We start from the raw sequence: 18915 nt of genomic DNA, 5'->3' as shown, positions 1-18915 counted from the left end.
CCACAAAAGTAGCTTCACTTGAAATCACTTTGTGATTTTGCACGGGTAAAAACGTCTGCTGAAGTGTCAGATTCTTCTTTAACTCTTCTGCTTTCTGTATCTTGTGCATTGCATTCAGGTCTTTCAGGTTATCTTGATGTTTTGTCTCATAGTGCCATCTTAGATTACTGTAAATTCTGTAATTACAGCCACATTAGCTCTACAAATGAGACACACGGGTTTACCGGCAATGTCAGTAAACATATACTCAGCCTCCCATCGGTTTTTAAAGGCTCTATGTTCAGAATCACCTTTTTTCTTCGGCATCGTGTGGGCTAGCTTCGCAATAACTTGCAGCATCATAAGCTAGACTTGATTAACGCGGTAAGTTTTCGGCAAGGCAGCTGAAGCACTGCATTATGGGATCTGTAGTTTATTGTGTTACCAGCGCTTCATATCCCCGGGCCATTAATAACAATAATACAGTACATAAAATGATCTCGCAGGCTGTGAATTTCCCCTTGGGATTAATAAAGTATCTATCTAATTACACGCCGGGCCGGATGTGGCCCGTGGGCCTTGAGTTTGACACATATGGACTAAATAGAACTTGAAAAGAAATATTTTTCGAATGTGATCGCGCAATTCAGATCGAGTTGACGCGCACTACAGTACATCGAGCCCGCGTGCTATTGTGGTTTTGCCTGTGTGCCTCAATAAGTTACCCTCCCCTCGCTCTTACTTTTTTACCGTTCATGTAATGAATACACTGAGTATTGAGTATACTGAGCTTTACCAAAACAATCATTGATCGCGAATAAAGTATCCATTATTCATAAAGCTTCAATTGGTGATCTGTCTTTCTGCGTTCACCACATATTTTTTCATACGTCTCAAACCAAGGGGATGCGAGGTGCGCGTACATACTTAGTGCATCCCCTCTCGGGAACCGAACATCAGAAGTCAGCGCTAGAGGCGAAGCCTCTACTATTGCGCCACGGCGTTTGGTTTGTCTATTTGAGCATAGCAGTGTAATTCGGTTTTTGTTCAGCACTCTTTGGAACTGTTGCTTTTTGTCTGCGCACTGCGTCCAGTTCACGTGAGCCACTGAATATGGTTTTATATGTCACTCGCTCGCTTCTAATTGCTTCGCTGCCTTCTTAATTATATAATGCATGTTTTCTTCAGCGCTTTTTGTAGCTCTTCCTGGTTTTCTACGTAATGCGTGATTACGTGAGAGGCGTGATGATGTCACACGAAACTCCGCCCCCCATGGCTTTCAAGCTCAACTCCATTACAGTAAATGTAGAAAAATAGCTTCTAGTTATGACCATTATGCGTAGAATTTCGAAATGAAACCTACACGGGAAGTTGGAGAATTAGTGATGAGTCAGTCAGTGAGTCAGTCAGTCAGTGAGGGCTTTGCCTTTTATTAGTATATATATATATATATATATATATATATATATATATATATATATATTGTCACACACGTGCGAGTAGGAGGCAGTCAAAGAGCCTAAAGGTGAGTGAAATCTCGCGAGACAAGGGTTTATCACGTGGTACTTACCTGAACCTCTTTCTATCTACAGAAAACCGGAAGAAAAATAAAACACTTTCCAGTTCAAATCCAAAATGGCCACGATGACGTCACTTCCGGTTCCAGTCTGATGACGTCATTTCCGGTTCCACACTCGATTATTCTGGTCTACTCTTGGTGACATTGGTTCCATGGTCCCGCCTCCAATCATCACTTCCTGACAACCATTTCCTTTCCCATCATCCCATCTGTTATAAAACGCCATCTTGTTGCAGTCATGTATTCACTTTGTACTGTAAAGTCATTTTGAATCAACTTTTCATTTCTCTGTCTGGACGACAATATATGGGGACAAAACCCCCAAACCTTTTTCTAGTTTGAAGAGACTCTTGATTTATTACAATTGGCGTAGTCGGCAGGATATTGTTCATCATGAGCGAAGAACAGGACCTCAATACGGTACTTCACACCATCATGGGAGATCTTCAAACATTGAAGATACAGATGGGAGAAACCAGGACTCAACTGGCAGAGTCCGAGGCTCGTTCGTGCTGGTGCACGGCGGAGGTGGTTCGCCACAGCCAATCCAGTTAACCCTTTGACTGAAGAAGATGACATCGAGTCTTACTTTTTGATTTTTGAGCGTACCGCTAAGCGGAACGCGTGGCCGAAGTCGGAGTGGGCATACCTACTGGCTCCCTATTTGAAGGGAACGGCGCAGAGGGCTTATTACGATTTAACCGAGGAGCAGGCGGCCAATTATGACGCTCTGAAAACGGAGGTGTTCAAGCGCTACGGCGTTTCAGCAGAACAACAGGCGAGAGTGGAGGGAGTGGCAATTCGATCCAGAAAGGCCGCTAAGAACTCAGGGCTTTGAAGCTTGGGGTAAGGTGTGTCGCTGGCTACGCCCGATATAAATTCCTCCCACAAAATGGCTGAGCTCCTGGCATGCGAAACCTTCGTGAATGCCCTCCTGACCACATCGCCCAACAAATAAGAAAGCACACGTTCGAGGATATGGACACCCTAATACAAATAGCAGAGCGTCATTGGGCAGCCTATAAATCGGGGCGATCGGAACGGTCTTCTCGCCGAACCCAACAGATACGTGGAGCAGCCTTTGAGCCCCCCCGACAAACTCCGAACCTGCCGTCCGTAGAAGGGACAGACTAGCCGGTCCCCCGCGCTGTTTCAAGTGCGGGGAGATTGGACATCTGTCCCCGAGCTGTGCCTACGAGCCTATGGATTGCTCGATAGTGAAGGGAGAAAGGTACTGTGCCGCAGTGAATAACCCTCTGTCTCTTCCATATACAGGTGCAGTTATAATAAATGGTAGAAAGGTAAGGGCAATGTTTGATTCCGGGAGTAACATTTCCATTGTTGCTGCCGTTACGTATTACCGCGACAGTGGACTAAGGGGAAAACTAGTCTAAGATGTATTCATGGGGATATTAAATATTACAGAACTGCCAGGTGTGTAATATCGCTAGATCATAAAATAACCAGTATGGCTATGGCAGTGTTACCCGATCCCCCTTTTCCAGTCATTTTAGGAAGAGATTGGAATAACATCAACAGCGGTAAGAACGTAACTGCATCTAAAAAGAATTTAGGCTTAGTAATGGAGAATAATGCTCCGACTGCCTCCACGCCGTGTCCCTCAGTAGCACGGATCCATACGGGTACCCAGTGCGAAAATGTTGATGTCCCATCGTCCTCTGCGGGAACTGATACAGTCGACGCCGAAGACGTAGAGGCGATAGCCCCTCCCATTGAACTCGAAAGAGACCCTATTCAAAACTTAGCAACTCAATTTCGGTTAACCCCATCATCATTCAAAAGAGAACAATGGAATGATGATTCATTAAAAAATGCAAGAAATGCAATAGTATCTACCGATGGTTATACAAACCTAGATCCCATGCCACCGATGCGTTCTTTGTAATTAAAATGAATTATTATATAGAGTGGCAGAACACGAGGGTGAGGTGCGGGCTTTGCTGTTAATTCCACGTGCGGTTTGCTAAACGTATGTGAATTAGCACATGCCCACCTTCTAGGAGCTCATCTAGGCTCGAAAAACTTTGGAGAGAATAAAACTCAGATTTTTTGGCGGGAATTAATGAGGAGGTCAGGCGATTTTGCGCTTCATGTCCGGTGTCAACTTCGCCAGATACCCAGACGGTCTAAAGCTCCTCTTATTCCCCTTCCCTTGTTGACATCCCGTTTGAGCGAGTAGGTATAGATCTCGTTGGTCCATTAGAACCCTCGTTAAAAGGTTTTAAATATATTTTAGTTCTAGTAGATTATGCCACTCGCTTTCCAGAGGCTGTTCCTTTGCTCAGCAATTCAAAAATATCGCACGGGAATTAGTAGGGATATTGCGTGTTGGGATCCCCAAAGAGGTCTTAACAGATCAAGGGACTCCTTTCACTTCAGAAACGTTCAGGGAAGTGGCCAAATTACTCAGGATAAAACATCTAAAAACATCAGTTTATCATCCTCAAACTGATGGACTGGTTGAACGTTTTAATCAGACGTTAAAACAGATGTTACGCAAGGTAGTTAGCGAGGACGGGAGAAACTGGGATCAGTTGCTTCCCCTCGTTTTGTTTGCCTACAGGGAAGTCCCTCAAACCTCAACAGGGTTTTCTCCTTTTGAATTATTATATGGAAGACAACCCAGGGGGATTTTGGACATGTTAAAAGAAGGTTGGGAGGAGGAGGTACTCCCTACCTCAAATATTCTTGAATATATCGCGCAGTTACGCGATAGGCTAGAGAAAATCCGACCTATCCTAAAAGATAATTTAGAAAAGCGCAAGCAGCACAGTCACGTTATTATAATAGAAACACCACCATTCGAATTTGTCCCGGGTGATCGTGTTATGGTATTAGTCCCAACCTCCCATTATAAATTATTAGCTCATTGGCAAGGACCTTATGAAATTAAAGAAAGAAAAGGTCTCGACTATTTAGTTAAACAACCTAATCGTCGACCGAGTGAAAGAGTATATCATATTAACTTGCTGAAACCGTGGAAGGAAAGGGAGCCTGATCCCTCCTCCGGACAGCCTAGTTCACTTTTTATGTCCTGTGCCAAACTTAATTTTGGTCCCGATTTGACACCCGAACAGAGACAAGATCTCGAAAAAGCTATCTTGTCTGTACCTGAGGTGGTGGACGAATTACCTGGGCGTACTGCGTTGATTGCACATGATATTATTACGGACCCTGGAGTGATTGTCAGGGAGAGACCTTACAGACTCGGAGGCAAAGCGGAAGTGGAGTTAGAAATTAGGCGAATGCTGGATTTAGGGGTTATCGAAGAAAGCTATAGCCCTTGGTCTAGTCCAATTGTTCTAGTTTCTAAACCCGATGGGTCTTGGAGGTTCTGTAATGACTTCCGGCGACTCAATCAGGTCTCTAAATTTGATGCGTATCCGATGCGCGAGTAGATGACCTGCTCGATCGGCTAGGAAGCGCTCAATTCTAACTACCCTTGACATGACAAAAGGGTATTGGCAAATTCCCTTAACGGATTCTGCAAAGAAAAACAGCGTTTAGCACTCCCAGTGGACATTGGCAGTATAGGGTCCTTCCATTTGGTTTGCACGGCGCCAGCTACTTTCCAGCGTCTGGTAGACACACTGCTACGGCCCCACAATTCCTTTTGTGCGCCTACCTAGATGACGCGTTGTCATCTATTCCAGCACATGGAAGGATCATGTACAGCAGGTGAAAACGGTGCTTTCCACACTGGCAGCAGCAGGGCTGCGTATTAATCAAGAAATGTTTCTTTGGATTGAAAGAAGCCAAATATTTGGGCTACCTAGTGGGGGGAGGTGTCGTGAAGCCACAATGTCTTAAAATTGATGCCATCATTAATTGGCCCGTCCGATAAATAGCGGCAAGTACAAGCATTTTGGGATTAGCTGGATACTATCGTCGTTTGTACCTCATTTCTCAGAAATTGCTACGCCCTTATCCAATTTGACAAAGAAGCGAGCACCTGTTAAAGTGGTATGGGATGATAAAGTAGATAAAGCATTTGGTGACTTAAAATTGGCCCTTACGTCAGCACCTGTATTAAAATCTCCTGATTTTTCTCTTCCTTTGTTCTCCAGACCGATGCATCGGCCACAGGATTGGGTGCCGTGTTGAGCCAATGTATCGACGGTGCTGAACACCCCATTATGTATCTGAGCCGGAAACTGCTGGACCGGGAGATGAAGTATGCTGCGGTGGAGCGTGAGGCTCTGGCGATCAAGTGGGCTATTACATCATTAAGGTACTACCTATTGGGGCGAGAGTTCACTCTGATAGCGGATCATGCCGCTTTACAGTGGATGTCCCTTCATCGGAGTCAATCCTCGTGTCACTAGGTGGTTTTTGGATCTTCAACCATACCGTTTTAGCGTTACTTATCGTAGGGGTTCCTTACAGGCCAACGCAGATGCTCTCTCCGGGTCCACGACCTCTCGGTGCAGATCGCCCGACGGATGGGTCTGGGCTGAGGGGGTCATGTCACACTGCGTGCGAGTAGGAGGCAGTCAAAGAGCCTAAAGGTGAGTGAAATCTCGCGAGACAAGGGTTTATCACGTGGTACTTACCTGAACCTCTTTCTATCTACAGAAAACCGGAAGAAAAATAAAACACTTTCCAGTTCAAATCCAAAATGGCCGCTGGCGTCACTTCCGGTTCCAGTCTGATGGCGTCATTTCGGTTCCACACTCGATTATTCTGGTCTACTCTTGGTGACATTGGTTCCATGGTCCCGCCTCAATCATCACTTCCTGACAACCATTTCCTTTCCCATCATCCCATCTGTTATAAAAACGCCATCTTGTTGCAGTCATGTATTCACTTTGTACTGTAAAGTCATTTTGAATCAGCTTTTTCATTTCTCTGTCTGGGCGACAATATATGGGGACAAAACCCCCAAACCTTTTCTAGTTTGAAGAGACTCTTGATTTATTACAATATATATATATATATATGCCAGCAACACTCATGACAATGACAAAACAATTACATTGTCAATCATGTTACGTTATTATTAAAATGTTTCCTTTTGTTTTTTCTCCGCTGCCAAGCGCGGGTATTTTTATATATATATCTATATAAATATATATATATATATATATATATATATCTATATATATATATATATATATATATATATATATATATATATATATATATATATATATATATATATATATATATATATATATATATATATATATAGAGAGAGAGAGAGAGAGAGAGAGAGATAGATAGATAGATAGATAGATAGATAGATAGATAGATAGATATGACAACAACACTCATATCAATGACAAAACAATTACATTAACAATCATCTTATGTTATTTTTAAAATGTTTCCTTTTCTTTTTCATAATTTCTTTAACACACTACTTCTCCGCTGCGAAGCATGGGTATTCTGCTAGTTGTTTTAATAAAAGCACTTTGCACCGATGAGGTTAGCAGTAAGGCACATTACAGACGGTGTAGGGTTCAAGGGCTCCCCGACAACAGATGGGAGCATACAGCAAACCCGCATTGTCACAACGTAATTTTCTGTTTTTTCACGTAAATTTGAATTGATTGTTGAAAAGTATGAAGGTGGCATGCGTATCCGGGACATGGCTGTTGCATACCGTTTGCCGAGAACGACGGTTATTAAAAAGTAAAGTGAGGTTAAATTTTCATTTATTTCATCTAATTGCTTTTGTATTTATGTATTTTAGTATTAAGCAGTGTTTAAATTATTTTATACAACCCCATCAATGTATAATATGCCAATAACAATAGGATTTTTTTTCATGGGAACGGATTAATCATTTTCCCGTTATTTCTTATGGGAAAAATTTGTTTGGTATACATCCTGTTTGAAAGGATCTGGAACGGATTAAGGACATACATATATATATATATATATATATATATATATATATATATATATATATATACACACACATACACACATACACATACACATATACACACAAACACACTAGGGGGCTTTGACCCCTGCTCGCTTTGCGAGCCCACCCCCTCGTAGCCTCTTCGCGTCTCTGCTGCTCACGTTGTGAAGGTGGTGGTTGAACGCACACTTTGGAGATTTGGGCAGTTCACGTGCTGTCTTTTGCTCCTCCTGCCATGCTGCGTGTTCTGCTTTTCACACTGTGCATCAATCATTTCAAAGCCTGTACAGCAACTGTCCTCGCTTCGCTTGCTTACCCCCCCACCTCCAGGGCACGCTAAGTGCCTACCACTTCGGATCTTTGCTGCTCGCGTTGTGAAGTGGGGGCTGAATGCATGCCAATAGGATGCAGTCGATCAGCTGCTGTCTTTTTGCTCCTGCTGCCGAGCTGCTTGTTCTGCTTGTTGCACTGCGTGTCGATCATTTCAAAGCCTGTACAGCTGCTGTCCTTTGGTCTCACTGCTTTGTCTTGTGGGACAATAAAGTGTCTCTCACGGGACGTCCGGGCTGATTATTATTTTCCTTATTTTCTGAATTTACACATAGATTATTATTGGTCTCTTGTGCATCCTTTATTGCCTTCTTTTTTCTCCAATGCTTTCGTGCCTCTTTTCGACGAGCTGCTCTTTCTTCTTCGCTTAGCTGTTTACGTGCTATCTAGAATGTATAACATTTTTAAGAGCTGCGAGCACATGAAGTGTGTCTGCCAAAAGCATTCCAACAACTGCGAGGTGAGATGTCCATGAACTTGTTTTAAATTGTGTGTGTGTGTGTATATATATATATATATATATATATATATATATATATATATATATATATATAAAGTATGTATATATGTTTGACAATCGTGCACACAATGGTACACTCAAGACTCTAAATGGGAATAAGCATGCTTAAAAATTGATAAATCAAAACAGCTGATTCAAAAGCAGACTACTTACTTCAGTACAGATTCAGTTATACATATTCTAGGTTAACTCACCAGCAATAAGTTTGTGGAGAGATGCTTTATCTCCATTGATGGCAGCTGCATGGACAGGAGAAGCCAGATTGGAGCTGCTAGACGGGGATACTTCAGAAGCTGACATGCACCTCTCAGGAGCAGGCATCACAGTGGCCTAAATACAAAAAAATATAAATACTAAAAAATTTGCATGGTTTGTACACAATGCTCTTTGAAATGACCTTAAATTTAACCTTAATGCCAAGATTTAAAGGCTACCTATGACCTCAAATTAAACAATATCAAACTAACTGTAAAACAACAGTTTACTTATTTGGATTCATTGTTGTGATCGTTTGAATTGTCTAACTGAAATTCACTAAAATATTTCCTGCCATTGAAGTCATTGTTCTGTTTCCACTGTTACTGTTAAATTATTAATCATTATTAGCAATGTCATTTGGTCATCTAATGATCTAACATTTCTGCAAACATTCCTGTAGGTGACTGGGCAGTAAAAATGTAGTGCTATGATCTCAAAAGCAATAAAAAACTTATACTAATATTTAGGTTAAGGCAGCCTTAGCAGAATATGTTAATTGCTGGAATCTTTATAAAAAAAAAAATAAAAAAAAAAGGGAACTGAATTAGACAAGAGTTTTCATTACAGGCTCAGATCAGCTGCTGATTGTTAGAATGCTGCAACAAAAGCCTGTAGCTTTTGCAGACTTTAAGGATCAGGCTTGCTCACCATGGTTTTAATTTCTAAAACAGCATACAGGGGAGCAGTACACATCTATCTAATTCAATAAGAGGTTCAATCAATCAGCAGAAGATGACCGCCAAAAAAAAGAAAAAAAAAAAAACAACTTGGTCCACCCAAATTATTACCCATTCTAAAGAGTAACAAGAACCGAGGAAGGAATTTACAAAGTCTGTCATTTTGTACAGAAATTTGTCTGTCACAAAGGTTGGTCAGTTATAGTACATGCAAATACAAAAACATGTACTAAATACTAAAAGTATGCAATGCTTTTGCGTTAGCCAAAAGAATGACGGCGTAACTCTGAGAACACAGCAGTGATAGGCTGCCACGAGTGAAAACACAAGACTCTGGCTAGATGCTAGAGTGTGCACAGCAGAATATTGTATATATTAGACAATTAACCCTAGAATTTCTGAAGCCTATGAAAAAACTCGTTATCCCGGTGTACCTTAAATCCCTTCGCACCTCCACCATCAGTGCCTTTTGTTTTGTAAATGTGTCAATCAGCATAAGCAGCAAACAGCCTGCCATCCCCTGCCTTGGCAGATCTCACCTCGCGGGCAAAAACACCTCCCAGTTCAACCAAGGCTCCTTATCGTTGTGTGATGTGCCTGGAGTTGTATAGGGTAAATAATACAGTATATCGTTATTTGGAATACATGCATTTCATGTGTGTTCCGTGTTTACAAAGATCTGGGTAAGTGTAGAATGAAAGGAAATGTGCAAAATGCTGAACATATACCTAAAGCAGAAACATTTTCCATGTAGTATTAATGATGAGAAGTGTATAATATGTGAAGACTTTAGTCCAAATATCAAATACACACGTGTGCTTTTATTCAAGAATATAACCAAAGAAAAAAAAAAAAAACATTCGATTTACATGTTGATGTTAATGAGTTACAAACCCATGCTCAAATGTCAATCGACAGGGAGTTTATACATATTCTTGAATGGTGCAGAGGTAAGAACTGCTGCCTTATAAACCGAAGGTTTTGGGTTTCAAGTAATTCACTCATTAGTGTTTAGATCTGACAGCACTGTGCTGACAGTGTATGCGCCCAAAAACAAGAAGCCTTTGATTTCAGTCTGTAACAGCTGGTATAAGGCTTTTTCTTTTTGGGCTCATACACCATCACCATGGTGCTGTCAGATCTAAACACTAGCATGTATGTTTTTATTCTACTGTAGAAATAATATTAATAGCAACTCACTACTCAAACCGCAGAGCACCCGGTCTCGAACTTGGGACCTTCGGTGGGGGATGGGACAGCAGGCTGCTTGCTGCTTGTGCTGATCGACACGTTTACAAAACAAAAGACGCTGATGAAGAGGTGGGAAGGGATTTAAGGTGGGTCGGGATTAGGAGTTTTTCCGTAGGCTTCAAGAATTCTAGTGTTCAAAGGGAGCCATAACATAGACAGGACAAGGCCAGGAGACAGAAATCAACCTTAGGTGGGGTGCCAGAAGACTGAATGGCTAACCCAGACTTGGCCAATGGACAGTCATCTAGCAAACTTTGGATTCTACAAAGAAAACAGATGTCATCTAGAAAACCCATGTAAATATGGGCAGTGTGGCGTAGTGGTTAAGGCTTTGGACCCAAGAGGTTGGGGTTTCAAATCCCACCACTGACACTATGTGACCCTTAGCAAGTCAGTTCACCTGCCTGTGCTCTAATTGGAAAAACAAAAAGATATGTAACCAATTGTATCTTAAATGTTTTAAGTCACTTTGGACAAAAGCTTTCGCTAAATAAATAAATGTAAATAAACATCAGGAAGAATACAGCCAAGCCACATACCGAGTTGGGACCTAAGAATTGTGAGGCAACAACATATATAGCGACCACACCTTCACATAACCCAAATATTTGCATTATCAGTGTGCTCAAACACTGATATTTAAAGGAAGGGAATGAATGGAATATATATAAGAATGTAAAGATTTCGGAACAATCACACAAATTGAAGAAATCAATAATCTGTGTGAATTTAATGCCAGAGATATATATTTGCACATTCAAGTAGCTCTGAATAAACAGGCTACAAAGGCTTCAGCCTCCTACTCAAAGTGAGCTCTACTTTCTGACTTGTTAACTGCAGCACAGTTGGAAGCTTTGCTTTTCATCTTTACCTGCCTCAAATAGGTCGATTTCATATTGCATGGGGTCCCACAGAGAGAGGCTAAAGCTTTTATTTTACAGTCAATATGATGACTTTTTTAAGATAAAAAGCAAAAAGTGTAAGAAACCACATAACAGTCAGAAAAGTACCAGCACATCACAGATGATGAGCATGCTTCTTTAACTTCGCATATTTTAGAAAGTGATTTGGTAGAAAAACAGAAATCATCCGTCAGTTCTGCATTGATTCCTAAAACATTCTGCATGATGGTCAGAAGCTTAAAGGAGTCCTCTACTATAACAAGAGTCCATCAGATTTGTTTCAATGAAGCAGCCAGAAGCAAAATAGACCTTTGGTTTGTCAATTTGAAATCAGTGGGTACAAGTCACATGAATGAATCACGTAAATAGTCTAGCTACAGAAAAAGCCAGTTTGCTCCCATTTTAATGCAGGGAGATTCCCAGTGAACAATGGGCCGTGATGCCTGCAAAGTGGACTAGTAAAAAGCATTTTAAAGTATAGAACCAAAGTACTTGCATTTTGTTCAAAATGTTAGTTTAATGTGTTGTTTCAATTATGTATATATCTACATACAGTATCTTTCATATATGTTTCTATATCCAAAAAAATACGCACAAAAAATGTGTGAAACAACATTTGGAAAATACTGCAACGATGTGTCCAGAATTCTTCTGGTCTGATGAGACTAATGTGGAACTTCTTGGCTTGAACACTAATCGATATGTGTGGTATAAACCTGACACTTGACATCAGCCGGATAACACCATCCCAGCTTTAAAATGTGCTATGACAGCATCATGTTCTGGGGATGCTGTTCAGCAGCAGGGACTGGCAATCTGGTCAGGACTGATGGAAAGATAAATACTGCACAATATAGACGCATCCAGAGGAAAACTTGCCCTCCTCTGACAGAAAGACTGAACCGGGAAGGACATTAGTCTTTCAACAGCACAATGGCCCCAAACACACTATCAGAGCAACAATGGGGTGGTTAGGTCCAGTCAGGTTCTGACCTTAACCCCATTCAACATTTGTGGCCAGACCTAAAAACTGCTGTCCATTTCGGCTCCCCAACTAATATGGCACAATTTAAGTAATTCTGCAGGGACGAATGGACAAATCTGACTTCATCGCATTGTGCAAAATTAATACAGAATTATCCAATAAGACTACTTGGCAATAATAACTACAAGAGGTGGTTCAACCAAGAACTGAACAGGGAGAATGAACTTACAAATTGATTATATTTCAGTTTTTCGAATTTTACATTTTTTAGTGTTTTACGGTGTTTCTGAGCTGGGCAGGACTATAACATAAATTTGATTTACAGCTAAAAAAATTCCAGTTAAATTGATCAAAATCCCAAGTTGTGTATGTAAACTATGTACGCTAAAAAGGGTAGAGAAAGCATACTTTTTCCAAGCACTGCATATTTTACCCAAGTTACTTGCTGTTGCCAGGGTGAGAAAGTGGTAAAGTAGAAAAGAAAAAAATAATTACAAATTATACCAAACTTTATTACCTTTAAACAATTTGCCTTTAGTACAAGACTACTGTTATAACTGGAAAGTTTCTTTGTATACAATATGCTTAGCTTTTTTCTCTGATGCAAAGAATCCCTAATTGTAAAAACTAACTCCTGGAACAAAAGTAGTGACAAAAATAATGAAGGAAATGCTTGATAAAAGAAAAAGTGTGATGGCAGGAATCGTACACAGGTTTCTTCATTAAAAGACAAGTGTGCTAACCAACATACCACCACAATCTCTATGGTGTTTATACTCTATAACATATTCTGACTCTGGAGCATTCATACAAACATACACAGACAGGCAAGTCTCGGGTTATGGCAGAGTTGACTTAAGGCAATTCTACATATATCAACTGAACTTCGAAAAATTTTCATGTAGCAAGTTTAGCAAGTTGTTTGTTTTCTTATGAACAAAGCAAACTAGTTTTGACGAGGATGATGTAGCAGCTGTCACCAGCACTAAGGAATAGTGCTGCAAAGTACAGACTTTGTCACCATTTCCAATCATTTTCTACTTTCACATGAATGTGTTACTAAGTATAACCAGCAGCATGCACAACCATGCAATAAGCCTGATCACAGTTAAGCTGACAGATCAGCTGCAGTTTGTTTAACTGAGTGATAGAGCCATTGATTATAATTCCTACTGTTCTAAGTACTTCTCACAGCCATACTGTCTCAGAGAGCACAGCTATAGGGAGGGAGACGTGAAACTCCAAGTCACATTCTCAGTAAAAACAGCATGTCTCTGCTGATAGATCAATCATTAGTTAGTGGCAAGTTTCACACCATCATTATGCCTTTTCCAGCTCTATGAGATATTGTTATCATTATCAAAAAACTGTAGGATGTTCAAATCTAAGGTCAAAATTCCATACATACCTATAATTCGTTTTAGTTGAAATTATTTGTATTTTGTAATTTAAAGTACACTAATATTGCTACATTGTCATTTCTAAATGTTTCAAGCATTATTCTGCAAAATAATTACTTAATACAGTCTTATTCATTCATTCATAAATCGAGTCCAGCAGATTTTATAAAAACACAAAAATACATATAAATATGTACACACATTCATTAATCTCTTCATTTTATGAACCTGCTTAATTTAAGAATTGCTGAAGGCTAGATCTTATCACAATAGCAGTCAATGCAAAGCAGGTACCTAACCTGTATGGCAGTCCTTCACAGTATATGCATATATTTGTCTAATATTAATAACACCAGAATTGTAAATTATATTTGGGTTGTTAAAAAAGTGGGTTTGGGTGAATCTCTAAAATAATGGACAAAAAACTGATCAAACCCAACAACTCAAGGTCAATTATGTTGTGACTTTCTCCAGTCACAGTAATTCAAAATGACACAACACTTATAGACCATGTCACCATCATCACTTTACCAGACCCATTGGTATGACCCTCTTACAATAGAATATGATGTGAGCCAAAGGTTTTGACTGTTCATTCATTCATTCATTCAGAGTCTATGTAGTCTCAAAGGGTATGTTTATGGCACATTAGGACTCCTTTTGGAACAGATGGGACTTGTTCCTCCACGACATGTTACATCTTAACCAGAGGGCCAACAATGTGTTGGGGAGGCATAGGAGTAGGTTTGTTGAGGATTGTTAAAACTAGGGTATGAGGGGGCAAGGAGTTCAGAACATGCCAGGTTTAGAACTGTATATGGAGGAACAAACAATAGTGTAAAAATAAAAATGCACAGTAATGTAAATTTTAACTAAGGTTTAAATGTAAAAGTAAAAGGAGTAATTCAATAAAAAATATCTTGTCTTAATGCTGCAAGTACCAAAAATAAAACGTGAGTTGGAGGAGCATAATTATGATATTATAGCAAAAACAGAAATGTAACTAAATAACAAAGATGGGGTGGAGTATAACATAGAGGGATACACTTTTAGAAAAGATACACAGAACAGAAAAGGAGGTAGGGTTATTGTTTACGTCACACAGAATTTAAGCACAAGTCCTATTCAGGTGAACAATGAGCCCCATCTCAGTAAGTACTTTGTCTGGAAAACATTGGAGAAAGAGGTATTATTTAAGGAGTGAGTTATAGACCCCCCAATGGAGACAGTAATTTCAATGCACATCTTTTTAGTAATATTAAAAAGGCAAGTTTACAGGGGAAGATTATAGTCATGGGGGCCTTTAACAACCTGAATATTAACTTGGATAACCTTGAAAAAACAGGGGACCACAAGAACAGGAGTTTTTACAAGTAATCAGTGACTGTTTTTTAATACAGTATGTTAAAGAACCAACACATGGGGAAAGCCTGTCTGGATGTATACTTTGTAACAATCAGGTAATTGATGGTGTAGAGGTGATTAAACCATTAGGGTCAAGTGACCATAACAGATAATTCTTAGTGTTCTGGAAGAGTGCATACAAAGACTAAAACTGTTAGGTTTAACTTAGGTAGGGCAAATTTTGAGCAGATGCGGCAAAATCTAAGGAGGATAGACTGGGATAAGCTTTTAAGTGTGCAGACAGTTGAGGAGCAGTAAAACTTTTTACAAGCAATGCAGGACATGTACATATCTAAATTTGGAATTTGTAGGAAATTTTAAAAAACACATGAGAACATGAGGGCAAACATTAATGATATGAGGGAGGCTAAAAGGCAACTAGTGAGGAATATATCCGATAAGGCGAAAGATGACCCAAAGAGATTCTTTTAGTATTTTAGTAGTAAAAGAACACTCAAGGAGGAGGTGAAGTACATCAGGAGTAATAAAGGGGAATTAAAAAAAAAAAAAAAAAAAAAGATAATGAAAAAGTGAATGCTCTAAACTTGCATTTTTCTGAGGTCTTCACAAGTGAGAAAGTAGATAGCCTCCCAGTGGTAAAAGGCACTACTAAGGAGGTATGTAGTGACTGAGAAATTGTAGAGCGAGAAATACTGCAGAGATTAAATAGGCTGAAATTAAACAAATGTCTTGGACAAGACAATATTTATTCTTGAGTTCTTAAAGAAGTTCTTGACACATATTTTTAGGAAGCCACTGTACACTGGGGAAATTCTGAAGCACTGTAAAATGGCAAATATTATCCCATTATATAAAAAGAGTGATCGTGCAGATCCAAGCAACTATAGGCCGGTAAGCTTAGCCTGCATCACATGAAAATGAATGTAAGATATTAAGGATACGACTGAGCAACACATGGTAAGAACAGGAGTTTTACTGAACAGTCAGCATGGGTTCAACATGAAAGAAACAAAAGGCTATGATCAAAGTAGAGCATGTGATATTATTTACAAGGACTTTCAGAAAGCATAAGATAAGGTGCCACACAAGAGGTTGGGCATCAAACTAAAAGAAGTGGAAGCTCAGGGTGAGGTTTGTAGATGGGTGCAAAATTGTCTCAGACAAAGGAAGTAGAGGGTGTCAGGGATGCCAGGGGCTATGACCCGGCCGGGACGCCAGGAGGGACCGGAAGGGGGTCAGAGCCCGGCCTGGACCACGTGGGGTTCGCCTTCCGGGTTGCTTTGGGAGCCACGGGTCAAGGGCTTGGAAGCTCTTCCCTGTAGGGGCCCGTGGCCACCGCCAGGAGGCGCCCCAATGCCTTGGGATTTGTTTCCCAGCACTCCTGCCACACCAGGAAGTGCTGGGGAAGACTGGGCGGTGCCCGGGGGCAGCGGGAGGACAGCCGACACTTCCGCCACGCTGGGGCGTGGCCAGAAGATTGCCGGGAACACCTGGGGCTCATCCGGGTCCTCCATAAAAGGGGCCGTCTCCCGTCATTCAGGGCTGGAGTCGGGTGGAAGGAGGACGAAGCAGTGGAGAGTGGAGGCGGCCCGAAAGGCATTGTGGCCAGGACTTTGTGTTTGAGTGTTTGGGGTATTGGTGCACGTGACTGGGTCTTTGTGACCATTGTTTGGGGTCTTTGTGACCAAATAATTGTGTAAATATTCTATAAATAAACGTGTGGTGGTTTTGACAACAAGATGTCCGCCTGTCTGTGCCCGGGTACCGTTCACATCTGGCGTAGCCGGCAGGATGCTCCGCCTGTTTCAAGGCGGAGACCTGTTCATAAAAATATTGTTGTGGGCGGCCGGTGCAGCAGGGGCCCCCACCCACGCATACCGCGGGTGCTGCGTGCACACAGCCCCGCGGGGTAAAGGAACCCCACGGACCGCCAGGGGTCCGCAGGAGGGCCGTTATTCCCTGAAGCGGGCGGGCGGCGTGCATTGGAAGAGTGCAGCGTTCTCCAGCGAAGCCCGTTACTGGAAGCGCCGGGGCGGCATGGCGTCCAGAGAGGCCACGCCGAGGGCGTTTCCTCGGTTTGGCGGGACCTGGGAGGTGAGTTCCCTGCCTATCGGCAGCCGGCCCTTGGGGCGGGCGTGTTTTGTTTTTTCAGGCAGGGACCTCCGGATCCGCGTCAGTGGCGGGCGCATGCTGGTTTGCGGGGCTCCGGCAGCACAGCGGCAGCCGCGAGGGCTGCGAAGGAGGAGACGCTGCAGCTCGAGGCGCTGGCAACAGCGAGGCTGCCGGCAAGCGCGTCGCCGCCGCAGAAAGGGAGCCAAGATGGCCGCGGACCGGAAGTCCCTCCCCCTGACAGGCCGCGATTGGGCGGTGTGTCTTGCGTGCCCGCCGATGACTGTAGAGAGGCGGGACCAGGGAATGTCCATCACGGGCAGGGGAGACCCGATTGGGCGGAGGAGAAGGCCCACAGGAAGTGGCGGCGTCGGAGGCCGACAGTCAGGTAGGCTCAGCGTCGGTTAACTTCCTGTCTTTGCCGGCTGCTTTGGCGGAGCTGGGCGTCCCTTCAGCCCGCCCGGGCAGCGTGTGTTACAGGTGCTATGTGCCCTCCGGGCTGAGGTGCTGGTACTGGAGAGGAAGGCGCTGCTGGCGCTGAGAACGTTCTATCGACAGCGGGACGGCGCGACGCTGGAATCTCCAGCGAGAGGTACAGCGGAGGCGGTGAGTACAGCCGACTCCGTAAAGCATATGGGAGGGTCTGCTGAAAAGGCTGTGAAGACAATGAGCAGTTCGAGTAAGCAGCCCTCCGACAGGAGTGCGGCGCCGCGGACTGCATGCTGGCGAGGGGAGTCCGTGAGGGCGCTGAAGGAAGCGGGCTGCTAAGTGCCCGGGTCCTAGCGCCCTCCGCCCGAGTGGCTGCGGTCTTGCGCCGCACTATAGGGACGCAGGCGGGACAGAGCGCCTTTTATTCCATAAGGAGTCTCAAACCGTCATGGCGTCCCAGAGTGAACGGAGGAATAAGAGGCTGGGTGCCGATTCCTCCGATAAGGTGAGCACGCGTTGCTGGGTGCAGCGTGTGGCTGGCTGCCCTCTGGGAGAGCAGAGGGAATCCCTGAGGCGGCGGAGAGAGAGCGGGCGGTGCCGGCGACTCCATCGTCGAGAGGGACACGGAAGCGCGGAGAGGGTGCCGATCAGGCAAGTGCGGGGTGCGGTTGGAGAGCGCTGCCCGTCGTGGCACGAGCTGGGTGCTTTGGCAGCGGTTCTGCCCCTGTGTTCTCTTTGTAGGGGCGGACCCGGCGAGTTGAAGGAACCCTTCGTGGCGGAACAGCCCTCTGATGTCGGGCCGTCTGCAGAAGGATCTCTCTGTCGGTGCGCAGGTGCGCTCGCAGCTGGAGGAGCCAGCGGGGAGCGAGTGGCTCAGAACAAAGGCGTGGAGGTCCCGGAGGGGTGCCTACCGAGGAGGCCCGGGGTGCGGTAAAGGGGAGCACAACCTGTGCGAGGCACAGGGATGCACCATGGGTTGGTGCGCAGATTGTGTCTCCGCCCCTGTCCCTGCTAGGAGTGCGGGACGGACCCCGGCTATCCTCGAGTGGGACCCGTTTGAGCTCTGCTGCCCTCGCGGGACGGGTCGCTCTTACCCACGAGTGGTCTTGCTGGCTGTGGGGCACTGTCAGGGATGCCAGGGGCTATGACCCGGCCGGGGCGCCAGGAGGGACGGAAGGGGTCAGAGCCCGGCCTGGACCACGTGGGGTTCGCCTTCCGGGTTGCTTTGGGAGCCACGG

At 43.4% G+C, this 18915-nt stretch overlaps 1 protein-coding gene across 3 annotated transcripts in view; it reads right to left on the bottom strand.

Moving 5' to 3' along the window:
* Positions 1–18915, bottom strand: part of invs (inversin) — a 202741-nt gene that overhangs the window by 134721 nt on the left and 49105 nt on the right. For all 3 annotated transcript variants that reach the window (XM_039737489.1, XM_039737491.1, XM_039737490.1), the window contains one exon: positions 8496–8631. In XM_039737489.1, coding sequence (XP_039593423.1) covers positions 8496–8631 — 136 coding nt within the window. The remainder of the gene's footprint in view (positions 1–8495; positions 8632–18915) is intronic.

This window comes from Polypterus senegalus, chromosome 15 (genome assembly GCF_016835505.1).
Source record: "Polypterus senegalus isolate Bchr_013 chromosome 15, ASM1683550v1, whole genome shotgun sequence".
Taxonomy (NCBI): domain Eukaryota; kingdom Metazoa; phylum Chordata; class Cladistia; order Polypteriformes; family Polypteridae; genus Polypterus; species Polypterus senegalus.
Note: the sequence above shows the minus strand (reverse complement) of the source record. Positions and strands in the feature narration are given on the sequence as shown.